General features: G+C 40.9%; 1 protein-coding gene across 2 annotated transcripts in view; it reads left to right on the forward strand.

Annotated features, from left to right (window-relative positions):
• The window catches only part of MYO1B (myosin IB), a 186119-nt gene that overhangs the window by 18634 nt on the left and 147268 nt on the right, over window positions 1-20217 (forward strand). For both annotated transcript variants that reach the window (XM_023217800.2, XM_023217791.2), the window contains exon 2: window positions 18159-18302. In XM_023217800.2, coding sequence (XP_023073568.1) covers window positions 18168-18302 — 135 coding nt within the window. In that variant the 5' untranslated portion in view covers window positions 18159-18167. The remainder of the gene's footprint in view (window positions 1-18158; window positions 18303-20217) is intronic.

Below are 20217 nucleotides of genomic sequence, written 5' to 3' on the forward strand. Positions count from 1 at the left end.
AAATGTTAAAGGAAACTTGTACTAATTTACCTCCTTCAACGTGACCTGTTTTGTGTCTCATGGACTCTGGGCTGTAATACCTGACTATCCTCTGCAACTCGCATGGAGAAAATGCCCCTTCGTTACCTGGCAGGCAGTGAGCCAGGTTGGACATTTGATACATAGTCGACTTCACCTACTCTGTGATTTAGCTTCCAGCTTTACAGTTGCTGTCTTGGCAGCAGCTTGTGCATGGTGAACTTTTCTGACTAGAACAGTTAATAACCCCCACAGATGTTGGGAGCCCAGTTGTGCAGCTGTTGATTTGTCCAGTTGGATTTCTTGAAAGAATTAATCAATTTTGAGGATCTCATGCTGAGGGCTATGAATATAATAGGATTTAGGGGGAACTTTATTTTATGGGAGTTTGAGTTGGTATTGCAACAGATGTAGCAGGAGGTGGACCAGCAGCTGAAGGGATGCAGGAAAATGGAGTTTAAAAAGACGTTTATGAGCCTACCACTCTAAAAGTATCAACTGTGGTCATTTCTGAATATTCTTTTCCAGGCTTTTTATGTGAATGTTTTAAAATGTGATCGTAATCATAGAGTACATACATTTTCTATATTGCACCATAGTATTTGAAATAAATTTTCTAGTTGTGTATTATTCCATTGAGTACCATCATTTTCTGCAACATCCCTTTATTTTTGGGCATTTGGGTTCCTTCTGCCACTTTGCTGTTGTGAGTAATACTGTGATGAGCCTTTTTGTACCTATAACCTTTTCTGTATTTTGAGTGATTTTCTAACAGTAGATATTGAGAATGAGATGATTGGGTCAAAGATTGCTGTGAACTCTTTGATGTAATCAGGCAATGGTTGGAGTGACTTGGTTGGTGGGGCAGGGTGAGTTGGAGTCTGGTTTAACTCCCTCGTTTCTGGCTTGTGTGATGTTGGGAATGGTTTGCATAGACAGGGTTGCAGGTGAGGGGTTCATTTTGGGATGCGCGGCATCCAGCAGTGAGGGAGCTTCAGGGACTGTTGAAATGCAAGGTCTGGAGCTTAGGGAAAAGCCAGGACCTGGGGTTCAGATGAGGGGATCATGGGCAGCTACATGTGGTGGAAGGTGTGGATAATGTTAGGATTGCTTAGAGGGTGGAGTGAGAAGAGAGGAAGGTGAAGGATAGAACTCTGGGAACATCTTTCTGTGACAAGTAGAGGATGGAGAAGCAGTAAGGAAAATAAGGAGTGTCCGGGGGTGGGATGTGGACAGCCAGGGTTTCCTTTCTTTTCAAGAGCTTACTTTGGTTAAAATAAGACTGAGTGGGTAGCTATCCCTGTAGAGCCTGGGGGCAGATTTATTTTGGAGGGTATAATATTACTTTTTTTCCAGATAGGCTTTTTTTTTTTTTTTTTAAATTAAAGCTATATAGAAGTTAAGGTTATTCTATTTGGTGCTGAGTGGGGAGCCTTACATGCCTGGTGCTACGGTCAGGATTGACTTGTATGTATGTGTTAAACTGTTTGGCTGTTTTGGGCTTCTGGTGTGTGTATGTTTACAAAATATTGGTTGTTTTGGGGTTTCTGGTGTTTATGTCTTTACACAGTGTTTTAGTAGTCTATTGAAATACATCAATATCATTTTTACATAAAAGAACATATTTTTATTGAAGAGAGTGAATGTCAGATTTCTAAAAGTATGTCAATCATGAATGGATATACCATTTAGCTACTTATAATAGAAGCACCCAGATTTTTCTGGGAGCCTTTGCTTTTTTCAAGAGAATGAACTTCCTTTTCAGAGAAACATTTGTCTGTGTTGACAATTTTAAAGAAGTATGTGATTTTAAATTATGAAACAAATTTAGTTTTTAATAGTAATTTCTGTGTTTTTTCTATCTTTAAGAGCCAAGTTATAGAATGACATGTGACTTGTACTCTTGACTCTATGTCTGGTTGTGGATTTGAAGTGTTATTTTTGTGCTTTCCTAAATAACTTAAGCACTTATGACCATATATTTGGGTCAGAATAAATATGGTAGTTGGATATACTTTTGAAAAGCCAATCAGATTTTTAACCTGGTGATATGATAGTACTATTTATTCTTGTAATTGTCCAGACTCACGGCTTTAGAAAACAGTATGAGCTTTTATTGACTCCCAGACTTGCTGGATTAGTTGTTGTTCTCTTTTCCTCTGTAAAGTGGATCAGCCGATGCCATGTATACACTAATACTCCAAGCTAGAGGGCTACCCTGTAGTGTGCTCTTGAGTTTCTTTTCCCACCAGTTGAGATGAATGCTTCTCCAGACCTGACTGTGTTAATTCCCAGACCTGTGTGTGCCAGGTGTACTTATTATAGTTTAATGTAATGATTTTAAACGTGTGTGCCAAAAGAATTGTTGTTTCTATGAAAATTCATTTGAATACTTTGGAAATCACCTGATAAGAATGAATTTCCATAAATGACTGCAGCTAATTTTGGAGCGCTGAGATAAGTAAAGATTAGGGGGACCATAAAATAAAAGTATTCTCACTGATATTATCAGTCATTCATGAGTGGTGGATTAAGTCATGATTGTGTAAAACTTGACAGTCATACTGGCTCAAAGCAGTAACCCATGTTCACACCGTGTGTCCATTGTGGATCAGATGGGGACTCTGCTCCATTTGTCCTTAACCTTACTCCAGAGCACAGTCTGATGGGGCAGTACCTTCTGGAACATTGCTGGTCCCTGTGGCAGAGGGGACACCTGCAGTGAAGCTCTCACTGGCCATACGCCTGAATTCAGCAAGGCAGGATGTAGAGAGGGGTACGGGGCATTTGTAAAGGGTAACGAGGTCTACCACACATCACTTTCCAGGGCTCTTTAGAGCCTTACCATTACCATTCTTTAAAGAAATTGGACTTGGAGGATGATGCCTTGAGGATGGTTTATAAAAGAAAGGCCATTGAGTGCAATAGTGGACATATACTCAAAGAAAAGGCTCCAGCTCTATAACAAAAGATTGACAGTAAATGTATATTTATAGAGCTTCATTTAAAATGACATGTTTAGGTATGTATCATTTTTTATGACTTCCAAATTTAACTGACTTAAAAAAAAATCACCCAAATTGTCAATCCTGATGCATTTGGGTAAGAGAACCTCTACTTTAGTCTTAAACCCTCCTTTCTCTTTCACACCCTCTATCAAATTAGTTTGCCACCTTTTATGATAGACTCATCTGTGATTTCCCTTGGCACATCTCCTGTTTCATTTGCATTAGCATTATCCTAATTCTCGTTTCTCAACTACTAGGTTGGTACCTCAAATGAACTCCTTGGTACACTATCTTGTATAGGGCCTGTATGCAGTGAGAAAAAGGCACTCTTTGGGGCAGACACAATCCCACAGGAGCTCAACTTTATTTTAGTCACCTGATTTCCCACCCTGGCTGGCCCACTTTTATGTGGTACACAAACTGAACAACTGCACGGAGCAGTCCTCCCTGCATTTAGTCACTTTCCCAACAAATTCAGACTGCCCATCCTCTGCTTAAGCTTCCATTAAATTTATTGTCTCTGTTGTGCTCACAGTCGTTTTGGTGGCTCCCTGTCCTCTGTATGTAGTGACTGTCCTCAGTTTTATCTTCCATGGGACCATCACCAGTGACTCTGAGCCTCAGTTGTTGCCATCTTGATGTGCCACATAAGTAAGCTGGTTGGGCTGGGTAATGCTGCTCTCTCTCCCACCACTCTAACAACTGTGAGCTTGTTAGGTCTGACTCCCAGTCTAGCCTTGGCTTACCTTTCATCCCAGCTTCACTGTTCGTCGGGACCCTATACTGGCCGTCCTCTGCTACCATTTTGCCAGGTCACCGTCTTCTGAATATGTTTTTTATTTCTTGCTTTAAACTTCTTTTCTGCTTAGTCACATCCAACTCACCTTTCAAGGTCAAGTTTCACCTCTTCAGCTATCCTTCTGTGATTCTCCTGCTCCATGATAGTAGCTCCACCTCTAAACAGAAATGTTCATCTCTATATTCCTTCTTTTGAGGTGAATCGCCTGCCCTATGTGAGCATATTGTTATATTGGTTAGCTTACTCTTAAGTATTCTTTCCTCAATTAGATTGCACATGCATGAGAAGCAGTAGATGTGTCTCTCATTCTTTCTTCTTTCATTGCCTGCCTAGTGCTTTTTGAATACCAGGAGCATGGGTCCGAGTGAGAGGTTGTCAACAGAAGAGAGTCCAGCATGTAACCGTGATGGACTTCATATAAAACAGCCCTGGATTGAAGCTGGGGCCGCCTCTTCCTTGCCACAGGATATTGACCTACTTTCCTCTTCTTATCTGTTTGCAAAATATTTGTTGTACTTAGTGTGTTCTCCCTGTCACAACGAATGTTTGTCTCTCTCTTTCATATGAACTGAAGGCTAAAGTGCTAGTTAAATCAGTGGAAAAAACAATGGAGAAGAAAAGTTGGTAAGCAGTTTTAATTTCTAAACTAGAGGGGCCTTATAATTTTGTCATTTAAAAAGAACTCTAGTTTTTCTACCCACCTATTGAGAGACAAACGTAAGGGTAGAACTTTACATTTTAAGTTTTGATGATATAATGTATTTTGAAAGCCCCTTTTTTGACAAACTACTTGTAGAAGAAAGTTACCTTTTCTTAATCAGGTTTTTACAAGATAGTTCACTATTGTATATTTTATTTCTTACCAAAACTTTCCTTGGGAAAATTTGTTGTATTGCTCCGCACATGGTCAAGGTAATTAACTTTAAAAATGAATTGTCCTATAGCTTTACAGGTTAGTAACGTGTGCTATATTCAAGGAGAAAAAACTGTGTGGGGGGGTGTTATTTGTAGGTATGTCTCCTTATATAAATAAATGAAATAACTGCTGTATCCTGTGGAATATTTGGAAATTAGCAGAACTGTTATTCAAATTTAGTTAACATTTACAAATGTGAATTCAGTGAGCATTTTATTTGTGACTTAAAAATGATTAGTTATGGCATGTCTTACAGGTTAGTTTGTTTGGATTGTCTTTTGTGCTTCGTAAATACTTCAGAATGTGTTTAAGGATATGTAAGGAATTACGGTGCCTTTGATTTTTAATGCTCCCAACATTAGAAAAACTGGAAATTTACCTAGAAAATGTTTCCAAATTCTAATATGATTGTTGATTTTAATCAGTGTAGGTGAAGTAACCCATTGCAGCAGTTTAGCTATTTTCTTTAAAAAATATTTCTCAATTTACATTATCAGTGTCTTTTTTGGAACATCTTAGCTATTTTTGTTTGATCAATTCTCAACTAATAAACATTCATGAAACCCTAATGTAAATGTGTAAATATCTCTCCCTTTGTTTACATGGTTTATTAGACTTTATTTTAGTGGATAACTGCTTGAGGAAGCTTCTGAATTTTTATTATTCTAAAAAACTTTTTTAAACCTTGATTATGAAGGCATTACCAAAGCTGCACTGTTGAGTGATGCACATTTTTTCCCTCCTTTGCATGTAGATTTCTTAATTTGTAATCGTTAGACTTTTTTTTTTTTTTTTTGCTTTCCTAACTAGGTGAATTTTTTAAAGTAGCCAGCTCCATTTTGTAGCTAACCATGTATTGTAAACACACAGGAACCATGTTCAAATGTGCCTTGATGGCCTAACTTATCTGGTTATTCTGTGCATCTTTCTGTGCTGTGTATGGTTACACTCCTAATTTTATTTTGATTATGAGGTCAGAATAAACAGAGCTGCTTTCCTTTGCTTCTGAGTAATGTCATTGAGAGAGATTCTTGTGGTCTGGCATTTGCTGGCTTTTTGGTTTTAAACGTTCTCTATAACCAGATTCAGGATGCATGCTAACCCCAAAATGAGTGAACTCAGTCTTTCCAGAGTTGAACCTTTTTTTTTTGTCGAATCAACAGCATTGGAAGTCAGGACAAGATCTTAGGAGATGATGTGTTACATGCTTTGTGAGGAAACTGAGGCTCGAAGGTAGCACTGTGCCCAGTGTCTCACTGTGAGCTAGCTGCAGAGCTGGGTCTGCAACTTGGATCTTGTGGATGTTTTTTCCAGAACCACTGCAGTAGTCATTGTGACCTCTGATCTTTTGCAGAATGCCAAAGCTGTTGTTGTCTGGAGGGATAATTTGCTTCCTTAGCCTACAAACAAGAATAGTGCACTAAATTCAGTACATTTCTCTCTATTATCACTGAAAAGAGCCTGAACGATGGGAAGGCCCCTGGTTTTTTTTTTTTTTAAGAGCAGGTCGTTCTGCCGTAGTGTATCCCAGGCTGTTTCATGTGAGTGTCTTTGTTCAGAACCAATCTGGAGTGGCCTCCAAAACTAATGGGTAGAGGAAACCCTGGGTGAGTGCCTACTAGGTGCAAATCACTGTACTTTTAATTATAATGAGGGAGTGCCTTGAGTGATTGCATGATCTGATCAAGCATAAAGAGGGCAGAGAAATGAATCTACAAGTGGTGTAAGACTTTGGTGAGGATCTTAGCACATGGAAGCAGATTGGGACCCTCTGATTAATAAGCTGATTCATTTGGAAGGGAAGTTGGTTTTCTCCTGGTGGCTGTATTCAATTCAGTAATCACCAGTCTTTCTTGGCGTCTGTGCACCCATTAGGAGCAAATCAGAGTCGGGTGTGCCAGTTATATTTGAACAGTTTTATGTTCACCTAGGGGTTCCAGGGTCTCAGATTTGCCAATCTAAACACATTGACTTCTTGGAATTTTTAAAATCTGCCTCGAAGGAACACATTGAAAAGTCCGTGCATTATAATTCGCACGTTCTTCTGTACAGCTGAGTTTGTGTTTCTGGATATAACAGCGGTTTATAGTTTTTGGCTACCTTGTCCCTCAGGAACTTGTAGCCTTTTTTCAGACGTTAGCTCATTAATTCTCCAGTCATTGTGAGCCGTATAGTATGACGACAGGTTCCCCTACAGCTGGGCTGCATGCTGCCCATTCTGGACCTTCTAGGGTTGTGGCAGGTGAAGGGTCCATGTTGAGGGGGTGGAGAGGGAGGCAGGGCACGACTTTCAGACCCAGCCTTGGAGTGGGGGGTGTGCTCTCTGAAGTTGACCTGCCCTTTGGCAGCCATTCCTGCCATGACTCTGCAGAGCTTCCTCCGGGAAATGACTGTCGGGACAGTCATGTTGGCTGCATTTCCTCCTCGTGGTGTTAAACCTCATGCAAGATCAACTGCAAATGAGGCCACTCACTAGGTTAGTGACCTGGACATACCTGCTAGGAGACAGGACAGAAGGGTAGGTAAGCTCTTCAGGGTGAGAAGAAGAAAGGGGCATTGGAGAGGGAGAAATTCATCTAATGAGTCTGCTCTCTCGGTCAGGCTACATAACAGCCCTGTGGAATAGATGTTGTCATCCCTGATTTTTTAGGTTAGAAATTTGAATTCCAGAGGTGAATTCTTTTGGATTCGAGCCTGGGTCTGTGGCTCCATAGCCTGTGCCATACCACATTGGGGTGGATCGAAAGGATCCTTTGTGGTAAACCATTGCTGCAAGCTTTCTGTAATATAGAAGCAAAAACTGTCTTTGAAAAACTGTGCAGTGTTGTGAAGAGCTTGATGTTTAGGAATTAGACTGAAGGGTATATGTAATAGAATAGGTGTGAAAGACCATTTTCAGACCCATCAGAAAAGCTTCATCCTCGCCCTGGCTCTTCTAGAAACCAGCTGGTTCCACTGCTTTCTTTTTTAAAAGAAGGTTTTGCCTGGGATTCTAAGGTCTCTCTCCTTGCTCTTTAATTATAAACAAAGGCACTTAGAAATTTTGCCCTTACGTCACAAGTGAGAGTTGGTAACTGGTAATCCAAAACCTTCTGTGTTGTTATAGCAGCCGCTGTTATTTTTGACTCAGAATTTCTTCTAATTAGTCTAGATGGTATAGTTTGTCATTCTCACTTTACACAGTTGGGAAAAAAACTTTTTCCCCCCTTGTCACTTTGCGAATTGTAAGGTTCTAGATGCTGTCTTTCAGTCCTTAATAACTGGCCTGTGCCTGGGATTGAGCGTGGTGGATTGAGAGTATCTCCTTGTTGATGGCTTTTGTTGATAAGGCCGGCTTTTCTACACTCAGACAGAAACAAGACCTTGATCTTGGTGGTACTGACCCCTCTCTGCCTATGCAGAGACATAACCTAGGGTGTTAACCCTTAGATAACCAGAATGTTGAATTAATAGCCCGTCCCACTCACAGCTTTTTAAGGTTGGAGTCAGGTATAGCATATAGGCTTCCATTTGCTATTATCCATTTGTTTATTTCTCTTCGTGTTTAAATCTATTGGATTTCCTCATTGCCTGGTAATTTCATGTCCTTTGTATTAGCTAGAATTTGAACACGAGGCAACAACATACTATATGGAAATTGCCCAGTAGTTGTGCCTATTTCTTCCATAATCCAAGATTCTAACAAAAGCCCTCCTACTAGCATTCCATTAGACATTTTCAGCAGAAAACTTTAGAGAAAATGGGGTGAGGGGTTTCTCAATATATAGTTGGCTTTCACAGTGAAATTAAGGATTGGAAAATGAGAGAACTATAACTGGTGAGGTAAATGCCACGAATAGACACACCTTATATAAATATCTCTAAGCAAGTGTGTAGGTGGGAATGAAAATCAGCCATCACCTACCTCTTTTCACAAATGCATGTCAGGGTACCCACTTTCTCCAATGCTTTAGGGAGCCCTGCAGGGCACCCCATGTGGTTCTGTGTGGCCCACCAGCCCCATCACCTTTGAGAATAATGCTGCTTGAGTAAATTGTCCTATAGAATCCGGTTTTCACCCAGTTTCCCTTTTTGGTTGGTGAATACTAAGGAAGTGTCTTGTCCTTTGGTTTCTAACTTTAATCCTTTGTGAGAACATTCATGTTGTGCCATCGAGGCTCTCTGATGGTCCTTTGCCAGTTGTGACCTGGAGCAGAAGGGTAGTGATGATGGAAACCAACCTGGACAGAAGAATGGGCTGTGCCTCTCTAATGTGCATTTATTTAGTCGTTTTCTCTATACACCAGAGCCCTGTGTGTCAGCCACGCTCCCAGGCATGGGGCCTTTGCACATTGAGAACTTAAGTCTCCCTTCTCCAGGAGAAGAGCAGACAGACAAACTCACAATTGTGAGGGAAGGGAAGTATTTTGGCATATTGGTCTGATCAAGCTGCTGTAACAAGATACCATGGACTGGGTGGCTTAAAGAACACACATTTATTTCTCACAGTTCTGGAGGCTGGGGAGTGGGAGATCAAGTTGCTGGTAGATTCAATTTCTGGTGAGGGTCCTCTTCCTGGCTTGCAGATGGCTGCGTTTTTGATGTGTCTTCAAACTGCAGAAAAAGAGTGAGCCCTGGTTTCTTTTCTTCTTATAAGGACACCAATCTCTTCATGGGGGTCTTACCCTCCTGATGGCGTCTAAACCAAATTACTTTCCAAAGGACCCACCTCCAACTATTGTCATACTGGGGGCTAGGGCTTCGACATAACGGATTTTGGGAGGACACAAGCATTTAGTCTGTAAGACTTGGCATGCTCATAGCATGTCTCCTGTGAGGAATGGTTATTGACACTGGTTTAAGTCGAAGGGTATTTATGTCTGACAGGGGGCTCAGTGGAACCTCTTGAGGGCCTACAGCTAGAACCACTCTGGGCAGCAAAGGCAGCTGTTCTGTCTGCCCCTCATGGTCTGTCATCATGCTTCAGTCTTCTCTTCAGACAGGCTTCCTCTGGAGGAGTCTGGGAAGGTTCCCCTGCATGATATCCTGTTCCCTGGATCTCTGTGAGCTCCCTATTCTGCTGCCCACAGCCACCTGACTGTGGTGTCTGTGTCCTGATGGCAGATCTTTGGAAGCTTTGTTTGGGCTGGTGTATACCCACCACTCAGTTAGCTGTGGGCTGGTTGAAGGTGCTGCAGCAGGCCTTGGTATCTTTGTGTGTATGTAAGGGGGGACTTTACAGGGGAGAGATTAGACTAAGGAGAAAGACTGTGGAATCATGTGTCCTCTGCTAAGGACTTTTTTTTTTTAATTTGGTAAAATATACATAACATAAAATCTGCCATTTTAACCTTTTTTAAGTGTACAGTTTAGTCACATTAAGTACATTCACACTATTGTGCCGCCATCACCACTATCTCTAGAGATTTTTCATTATCCCAAACTAAAATTCTACCCATTAAATAGCACCTTCTCATCACCCTCTCCTCCCAGCTCCTGGTAACCACCATTCTTCTTTGTCTGTATGAATTTGACTTTCCTGTGTACCTTATATAAGTGGGATCATATATTTGGACTCTTGGGGCAGGCTTATTTCCCATAACATGGTGCCCTTGAGGTTCATTGATATTGTAGCATGTATCAGGATTTCCTTCCTTTTTAAGGCTGAGTAATGTTCCATTTTGTGTATGTATCATATTTTGCTTATCCGTTCATCCATTGATGGACACTTGGGTTACTTACACCCTTTGGCTGTTGTGAATGATGCTGCTGTGAACATGGGTATACCAATATCTGTCTGAGTTCCGTCTTTCACTTCTTTTAGGTATATACCCAGAGGTGGAATTTCTCGGTCACATAGGGACTCAATGTTTAATTTGTTGGAGGCTCTGCTAAAGAATCATAATGCTGGCGGAAAGGCACTAGAGAGTTATTGAAGGGTTTGAAGCAGGGTGTGCCTAATCAGATTGTGATTTGAAAAAGTAACTTGGGTGGTATGGGATGGGAGAAAGGAAAGGACTGGCAGGGCTGTGGTGGCGAGACAAGGCAGAGAGACCCCTTAGAAGGCTCTTGAGGGGAAGGGATATGGAAGTAAGAGTAACCAAAGTGATGCAATCAGTGAGACAGATTGGATATGGGGGAGGAAGTAAGAGACAGGGAGAAGCCAAGGATGAGAACCTGCATGGGTCAGTTGTTATTTTGTGGAATTTAGAGGGAATAAGATTTTTCTTGTTTGTTTTTTATATTTTGTTGTGGCATGATTGATACAAATTTTGGAAGTGTGTTGAGATGTTAGACACAGCCAAGTGGTTGAGATGATTGGTAGGCAGGCTGTCCATAATATGGGTTGCTAGTTTGGGGTAAAGGAGAAGGTAAGAATAAAGGAGCAGATGGCCATGCAATTTGGCTGAATTTAAAAGTGGTGGCGGCATGATTGATGCAGCGCTACAATTTCAGCTCCTGCGGAAAGATGTCATATTCCTACCTTGAGACAACATATCAAAATTTACAAAACAAGGAAAGGTGGCCAGTTCATTGGTTGTAAAAATCAGTTTTCAAAAGGATTCTAATAAATTCAAAAGGATTTCGATCAAAGCATAAGGATGTTGAATATGGTTTATGGTCTTTTTGCTTATCTATATTTTCTAGTTTTATTTTTGTATAGTGAACATGTATTACTTTTAATTATTAAAAAGTTTCTTGAAAATTTCATAAGTGGCCTATTTCTTGTCTTTTCTATTGGACTGTGAGTTCCTAGAGGGTGATGCAGGGAGGGGGAGGTACCACGATGTTCACTGTGTTCTTAACACTTCACACCATGCCAGCAACACAACAGGCCTCAATACTGTAAAAGCTGGTTGAACTGAATTGAATGGAAATTTAATCTAACCCGTCTCAGAGAGATGAGATTTGGTGCTATTTTAAAAGATCTAGGAAGGAAATTCCAGTTTTTCTCACTCCCTTAGCTCGTTATATTAGGTACTGAACCACATCCTACAGACTTGGCCCCTCTTTTGCCTTTGTTTTGCCATCAGAATTTGCTGAGAGTTATTGTGTTCATGAAATCTTGCCACATTGGCTCCATTTTCTTACCTAAATATGTTTCTCATGTTATTCTCAAAAGCATTAGGATCTTGTTGGGAGCGAAGTGGCTCAATTCTGTTTCCTGCCCTTTGTTGATAATATGTTTTTGGAGGAATGGATCAAAGTGGCTTGAAGTCACTGTCATTGTTTTGCCTTCTGGTCTGCTGTGACCAAACCAAAGGATGGCAGCTGTGAGGATGTGCATTGCTGTATGACTCAGTTGTCAATTGGAAATTTGCATACTTGTTTTCCCTTTGTATATCACTGAATGGCTACCATGTGCAAGAGGCTGTGCACTGTGCTTTCGGGAAATAAAGATGAATAAGGCGTGATTCTTGACACCAAAGAGCTGATTTTCTAGAAAAGGTGCTGTCATGCATACATGACCACTATACAGGGAGGTTAATGAGTGGAACTGGAGTCAGATAAAACACTTGTTACCATGCGAAGAAGAATCCCTGTAGGTGCTGCGTCTGGTGTATATTGCTAATGATGTTATACTGCTAATGATGTTATAATATACGTGTTTTAAATGTCCTCATTTACGTATACCAAAGCAATAGATAACTGCTTTCACTAAGTTTTCCTGTAAATGGTTCTTTTGGCTTTGTTGTAAAAGTTCCTTTAGGCTGGGTGCAGTGGCTCATGCCTGCAATCCCAGCACTTTGGGAGTTCAAGGCAGAAGGATCATTTGAAACCTGGAGTTCAAGACCAGCCTGGGCAACATAGCAAGACCCTCTTTCTATTTAAATCTAAAAAAAAAAAAAAAAAAAAAGAAGTTCCTTCAAATTTAAAACCATGTTAGTGATTTAATATTCTTATTAATTATTGCAACCACAGCTCTGATTTGTGAGTATTCTTTCAAATTATACAATAAAAGTGTTTCAGCGTATACATTGTTCTTATCTGTGGTACTCTGAGAACTTCAAATTCAATGGAGGACCATGAAACAAGATGCATTTTATTTTATCTTATCCTCCATCTCCTCTTAGTTATTAGTTAATTATTAATTTGGAATAACTCCTTTGCAGTATCATTTTTATATTGAATAGTGGAATTACCATGTAGTTCACATGGATGTGCTGTTTAGCGTAGCCATCTTTGTGTGTTTGGGAGGCTATGTTGGTCTTGACATTCCCAAGTGCAGATGATGTTGACATATGGTAAGTGGCTTGCAATTTAAGGTTAGTGATTGGGTAGACTCATTAAGTTTACGTGGTAGGTCACAGATGGCCATTTTCAGATGCTATAGGATGTTTATGCTGCATTCTCTTGGATTTTGAGGAACTTTTGAAATGCCGCTGTCAGTATTTTAAATGGCATTTTAACTTTACAAAAGATACCAGTAAATGAATTAGTGTATGTTGAAATATAGGTAGTAATTTTGGAAGTTCTTGAGATGACAGTAGATAGGGGAAGGAACAATTGCAACAATATATTTTGTTCTTGGATGAACAAACAACTGAAAAGAACTGGCACAGCCTGTGGAGTTGCCTGGCACCAGTTGGTGGGCTTGTGGCTGGCCTAAATTGGTACCCTTAGATAGAGAGACTGCTTTTCTGGGCTAGTAACCCAAACGGAATATACTGCCAAGTCCCAAAGTTTTGAAACTAGAACGTGGTCTGATAATTTGTTTCCTGGCCTTGGTGCTTTGCAGTTTGCCATAGTTCTTAGTAGTAGAATCCACCTGGGGCTAGTAAGAAGCATTAAGAAGCAGTAGAGTGAGGTGACACTGCTCCTGGGCTACATCTGCATGGCAGGAGTGCTTATTTCTTTCTCAGGCCACAGAGGCAGAGGTGGTGCTTGGGATAGGTTACATCTCTATGTCTCCCACCTCCCGGCAGAGCGAGCCCTCTAAGCAGTGCCATATGTTTTCCTCTCTGGCCTTTCAGACAGTTCAGTTTCACAACAAGCTTGTCTTTTTCTTATAAATCCTTAAGAAATAGACAACCCATACTCTGGCATCTTGAATTTTTCTCAAATTCTCCAATGCCACAGGCACAAAGGTCCAAGTCTCAAGATACAGTGGACTGTGGTTTAGTCCACTCTTTCGCTGTTAAATAGCAAAGATGATTATCTTGTCAGTCCAAGACAGCAGGTCCTCATGCCCTCCAGCCTGTGCCTTAGATCAGCCAGTTTTTGCTTTTTGGTGTGTTATTTAGAACCCTTCACTTCCTAGTACCAGTCTCTTACTAGGTAAAATGCTTTTTGTTGCAAATAAGAGAAAATCCAACTCAAACAGCTTAGACAATAAAAAGAACTAATTGGCTTACATCACTGAAAACTTGAGAGATGGGGGCAAGCTTCAAGTGCAGTTTGATCCAGAAGTTTGGGGTGTCATCAAGGCTCCAGCACTAATAATTCTAGGTAATTTTCTTTTTCTCTTTTTTTCTTTTGATACAGGGTCTCACTCTGTTGCCCAGGCTAGAGTGCAGTGGTGCGATCTCAGCTCACTGCAACCTCCACTTCCCGGGTTCAAGCAACTCTCCCGCCTCAGCCTCCTCCTGAGTAGCTGGGATTACAGGGGTGTGCCACTACCGCCTGGCTAATTTTTGTATTTTTAGTAGAGACAGGTTTTCACCATGTTGGCCAGGCTGATCTCAAACTCCTGACCTCAAATGATCCACCTGCCTCGGCCTCCCAAAGTGTTGGGATTACAGGCATGAGCCACCGCGCCTGACCACTTCTAGCTAACTTTCTTGCCCTGTCCTCCTCCATGTGTCATGTTCCTCTTCCTACCGACCCTCCTCATAAAAGTAGAGATTGCTGCCGTAGTTCCAAGTGTCACGTTTGCAAGTCACGCCATCCAGAGACAGAGAACCTTTGTCCTAGTATTCCAAGCCACAGTCTCAAGCTCATTCGCATGTCCAGCCTTGAATCAGTTACAGTGGCTAGAAGATGAGAATATGTTGATTGACTTAGCTTAGATCACATGCTCATTTTTGGTACTTGGGTAGAATTGGTTTCCCCAGAATAGCATGGATTCCTGTGGGGGCTCTTGGAAGGGAGGAGGTAGATCTATAACAGTATGTGTCCAACAAAAAGTATCCCCAGTGCTCTACATACATTCTCATTTAATTCTCCCTAGAGTCCCATGTGAATTCTTCTGATGGTTTATGGAAATGTGGAGTTAGCAAGTGATTCTAAAACTTGTGCCCGTGGTAAGCACGTAGCTCCTTCAGAGAAAAAAAACAAATGGATCCTTTTGGTGGAGCAAATATACCAACTAATTTCATTGAGATGTCAAAGTGAGCCAGACCACGGCTAGAGATGGTGGTCACAATGCCAGAAACCACCGTAGGAAGATATGGAAGGACCCCACACCGTTTCCTTAGTGTCCTATTTTTACCTTGAGAGTGAGGTAGGCTGTCACTGGATCTTCTCCCAACGTCCCTAAATGCTAAAAAGATAAGCAAAACAAAGCAAAACTGTTTGCATGACTCAATGACTCTTGGTGTCACCTTTTCAGTGTGGCTTGCTTTATTGTATTTTGGTTTGCAAAATCCAATTTTCAGAGGTCTTCACTGTTTACCAGTTACCCATAACTCAGCATTTATTGTACCCTTTATTCCTCTTTGGATTAGAAAGTTGGGATGAGGTGTAAAGATACAAATATCCATTGGAAAGATGGTGAAGCGGGTAATTACAGAGAAAGATTGGCGGCTTAATTACTGTTACCTGCAGGGAAACTGTGTTGTCTTTCTGCAGCTGTTCCTATAAATCAACTATATACAGGAACCTACCTCAGGGCAGAGTTCCTCTTTGCTTAATTTAAACTGCTGGTTTGAGGTAGTTATTTTTGAAACCCTTCTCAGGTTGACTTCCCCCTTAATCCCTAAGCCTGCTTCCCTCATCTGCCAAATTATATGTAATGCATGGCAGCTAGAGTGCTTTTGGCGTTACATGAGCCTGAGAACTTGAACTTTGATTCAAATGTTAATTTATTGTGGACAAATTTATTGTGACAAATGGTCCTCTCCCTGTATAAGTCCTTCCGTGGACTCTGGCTCTGGCTCCACCGTCTCTGTGACTCCTGCTGCATTTCCATAGCATGGCACGTGCCTCCCACCCCCACCAGTTTTGTTCTGAAACAGAGCCCAGCCAACTTCAAACTACACAGAGCAATTCTTTGGGCCGATGTTGTTGGGTTTTAGTGATATCTGGGACTTTTCTTTCTTTCTTCCTTTCTTCCTTCGTTCCTTTCTTTCCTTTCTTTCTTAACTTTCTTTCCTTTCTACCCTTCTCCTTCCACTTCCGCCTCCGCCTCCCCTTCCCCTTCTCCTTCCTTCCTTCCTTCCTTTCTTCCTTCCTTCCTCTTCCTCTTCCTCTTCCTCTTCCTCTTCCTCTTTCTTTCTTCTTTTTTTTTTTTTTTTGAGACAGAGTCTCACTCTGTCGCCCAGGCTGGATTGCAGTGGAGCAATCTCGGCTCACTGCAGGCTCCGCCTTCCGGGTTCAAGCAGTTCTCTGCCTCAGCCTCCCTAGTAGCTGGGATTGCAGGCGCTGTCATCATGCCCGGCTAATTTTTGCATTTTTAGTAGAGATGGGGTTTCACCATCTTGGCCAGGCTGGTCTTGAACTCCTGACCTCATGATCCACCTGCCTCAGCCTCCCAAAATGCTGGGATTACAGGCGTTGAGCCACCGCACCTGGCCTATCTGGGATTTTTCGTTCCAGGTGTATTTGGCATAAAATTATAAAAAACATACAGTAACAAAAAAGTTACTCTATTGTTTTTCTTTTTAATGTTAAATACTTCCTTATTTTGTTATTTATGGGAGAACCTCTCATAAATTCATCTTAGTCTCTCTTTTTTTGGCTTTTCGTAGCTAAAAACTTGTTTTAATAGGATCACTGAAAAAGGATATGTTTGTGGGTTCACATAAATTGCTAGTAATTAATAATAATGAATTTCTTAATTACTAGCCCTTCCCAGTTCTCTTTTTTTTTCCCCCCCCCCCCAATTCTCTTTAAACCAGACCAACTAAATGTAGCTTCTGTTGCCTCTACAAGACCTACTGGATGTTCTAGACTAGAATTGGATGACATTTGTTTAAGTTGCTGAGATTTCAGTAAGGACACCAACCTTTATAAGACATAGTGTGCTGGAGTGACTTCTTAATAGGAAGAATCAAATGTCCTTTCCACTTATTATCAGGGGCAGGCATATATGTAAGCATTTATTAGTATTCTGAAGTGTGATTGAGTATCAGCACAGTGAAGTTATATAAAACTGACGTCTACTTTGGAAACACTTAGGCCCAGATGAATTTAGTTTTACTATTTTACCATTTAGTTCTGGTAATATTAGGAAAAGTAATACAGACACATGTGTGCACACACACATACCCCACACACTCCTATGCTCAGAAATTTGAAAGATTTTTAGTGCTCTTGATAGTGATCAGATTGGAAGCCATGGGGATTAGCATTCTGCTGTTGGGTGGCACCATGCACATTAGTAGCAGGGTAGAATGCTGCCACTGTAGCGTGCCTCTGTTTCCGCTTGGTAGATATTCATATTGAGCCAAAGGGAAACTGTAGTATTTCTTGTCTGTTTCCTGCATGTTAATTTGATCCTGCTGTTATAGTAGCATGTCTGTTGGAACGAGAATTAAGAATGTGGAGGCCACTTTTAGCAGGTTATGTTATACTGGCAGCCTGTGATTTACAAGTGGGTTGTGTTCTTTTCTTTATATGTCAGTATTGAATGTCTGGAATGAAATTTCCTCTCATAGATGCCATGTTAGACGTGGTGATTGAGTTCTTTCACATCAAATGCAAAACATTTTTAAGTAACCATAGCAAGTTTCATAATCTCTGAGCTTCAATTTTCTTATGTTAAAGTGGGAATAACACTACCTACCTCATAGAGTTATTGTGAGGGTTAAATTAACGTAAAGTTCTTGGTATAGTGTCTGATATGTGGCAAATAGACAACAAATGTTAGCAGCATCATTTTTTATCATCTTCGAGGAAGCAGGTTCATATAGTCTGACATTGGTACACAAGGGCTGAGGGAAAGTGGAGTTGGGTTGGTTTTTTTTCCCCCCGGAGTTTTGCGACTCTCTGCTGGGGAGAAGACCATGGCTTTCTAGTGGCTTTTTCTGTAGGTGGACTTTACTAGGGAGGATGGACTGGGAAGGAGGTTCATTTGTGGCAGCAGGTTGGCAAATGGGGCAGCTGCAGCCAAGTCAGAGGCTCCTGAAGTAGTTCATAGGTAGGAGAGGTTATGACATTTTTTAAGGCTGGTGAGAGTCATTTGGAACTACCAGTGTTGGATTTCTGCAGTAGTACCAAGAACCTATTTGAAATTATTTTGCTCATTTAAATTGACCCCTTTCCCTCTCTCCTACAGCTGGAGACCATGGCCAAAATGGAGGTGAAAACATCACTTCTGGACAATATGATTGGAGTTGGGGATATGGTTCTTTTAGAACCTCTCAATGAGGAGACCTTCATCAACAACCTCAAGAAGCGCTTTGACCACAGTGAAATATACGTAAGTACACATGAAGGTCATCTGTAGTGTTTAGACTTTGTATTTTGTGCCAGAGAGCTGTCTTTTCTTCCTCAGACTCTTCTTTCTTTTTTCTCTCTGTTTGAGTCCAGCAATATTTGCTTATACCCTCATAAAGAGTTGAGTTTTTTCTGATTTGGCACATGAGTAATGTGGATTAGACAAGTCAGTCTGCTTTCTATGATCAACTGTGTGCAGGTATTATAGTGGATGTTGGGGGCATTCTAAAGCAAGTAGAATACTGCCCTCTGAGGAATTTAGAAGGAATTTTGAAATCCATAGGCATCTTCTTGAATACCTTCATAAGATTAACAAAGTCTAATCAGGGAGAAGCTACTCATTGAAATGGAAGGCAGTAAACTGTCAAAAAAGACATAAACTTTCTCCACATCTGTAGTTAGTAGGGACAGGAGCAGATTATCAGATAATAATACGTGCTTGGTCCCTGAAGATTTGGCTATAGTCATGTCCTATACAATAGTCTGTTGCCATATACAAAAACGGAAGCATAAATATGTATATGCAATAATAGGAGAAAATTTCCTGTTGTAAAAAGTCTTTATAAAGGATTTCACAGGGTCAGGTTCTCTAAATATTTTTAAAACATGGATAAAAAATACATTTATTTGCAGCTTTTCTGGAGTTTGCATAAAGCATCTGTAGAGGTAAAGGTGTGCTGTTAATTAACCGAAGAAATGAGGCATTGATTCCCTGTACCTGCAGCTGAGAAGGAAACAGAATGTATTGGATGGGAGGAGTTTTAGTGGACTCTGCCTCACTTCCTGAGTTCCTTTCGTCCTTTTTAAAATGTGCATCTGTGCATGGAGAAGAACTGGATTATTGGGCATGCTTAATATTTTTCTATCTATCATTCTAGAGAGGGAGGAAGTATAAATAAATAAAAGAGAGAATACAGTGATACAAGTAGGATCAGTTATAACTTTTGTGGAACTAATATGTTTTGTAAAATTATACGCAAATTATCAGCTATGTTATTTTATGTCATAGATAGCTCTCTTTTCTAGATAGCCAACTCTCTTCATCTGTTGGAGCTGCGATACCAAAATACCATAAGCTAGGTGGCTTATAAACAGCAGAAATGTGTTTCTCAACAGTTCTAGAGTCTGGGAAGTCCACGATGAAGGGGCTGGCACATTCAGTGTCTGGTGAGGGTCTGCTTTCCAGTTTATAGATAGTGCTTTCACACTGTGTCCTCACGTGTCGGAAGAGGAATACGCCTTCATGAGGGCACTAAACCCATTCACGAGAGCTCTTCCTTATGACCTAGTCACCTCTCAAAGCCCCACCTCCTAGAACCGTGACATTGGTGACTAGCTTTCAATATATAAACTTTAGGGAGATAGAAACATTGAGACCACAGCACCAACCATGTTTCAAGGATGATTTTGAGTAATTTATTTATGAGAGAGTAGTCATCATCTAGGAATTGACCTTTTCGTTCTTCTCAATTTGTATTGGTGGAGGTGGGGGAAGGTTGATGGTAATATGAGGCATGTGAATACTGCTTTTGGAGTCTTAATTTGATAACTGGATACTAAACTGAAGTGTGTTTGCAGTTCAGAGATGCGATTATTTAAAGTGCTGATCCAAATGGAGAAGGTATAAAACGCTGCTGCAGAGCAGGGGGTGGCATTGTTTGGCTTGGCAGTGCCGCCTGGTGTCACCTTCCCTCCAAGTGTAGCACTTCTGCTTTCAGGTGGGAAAGCTGGGAGTTCTGCAGCTTTAATTGAAAGTGTGGTCTGGTATCAAATAAAAGACAGACTTTAAACATTGGTCTTTGAGATGGAGATAGGCAGAATCAATTATATTGTAACTAGTGTTAGCGATCATTTTTCTTTTTGGCTCTAAGAAGCACAATTCACTTTTAAATCGAGAG

This window comes from Piliocolobus tephrosceles, chromosome 11 (genome assembly GCF_002776525.5).
Source record: "Piliocolobus tephrosceles isolate RC106 chromosome 11, ASM277652v3, whole genome shotgun sequence".
NCBI lineage: Eukaryota > Metazoa > Chordata > Mammalia > Primates > Cercopithecidae > Piliocolobus > Piliocolobus tephrosceles.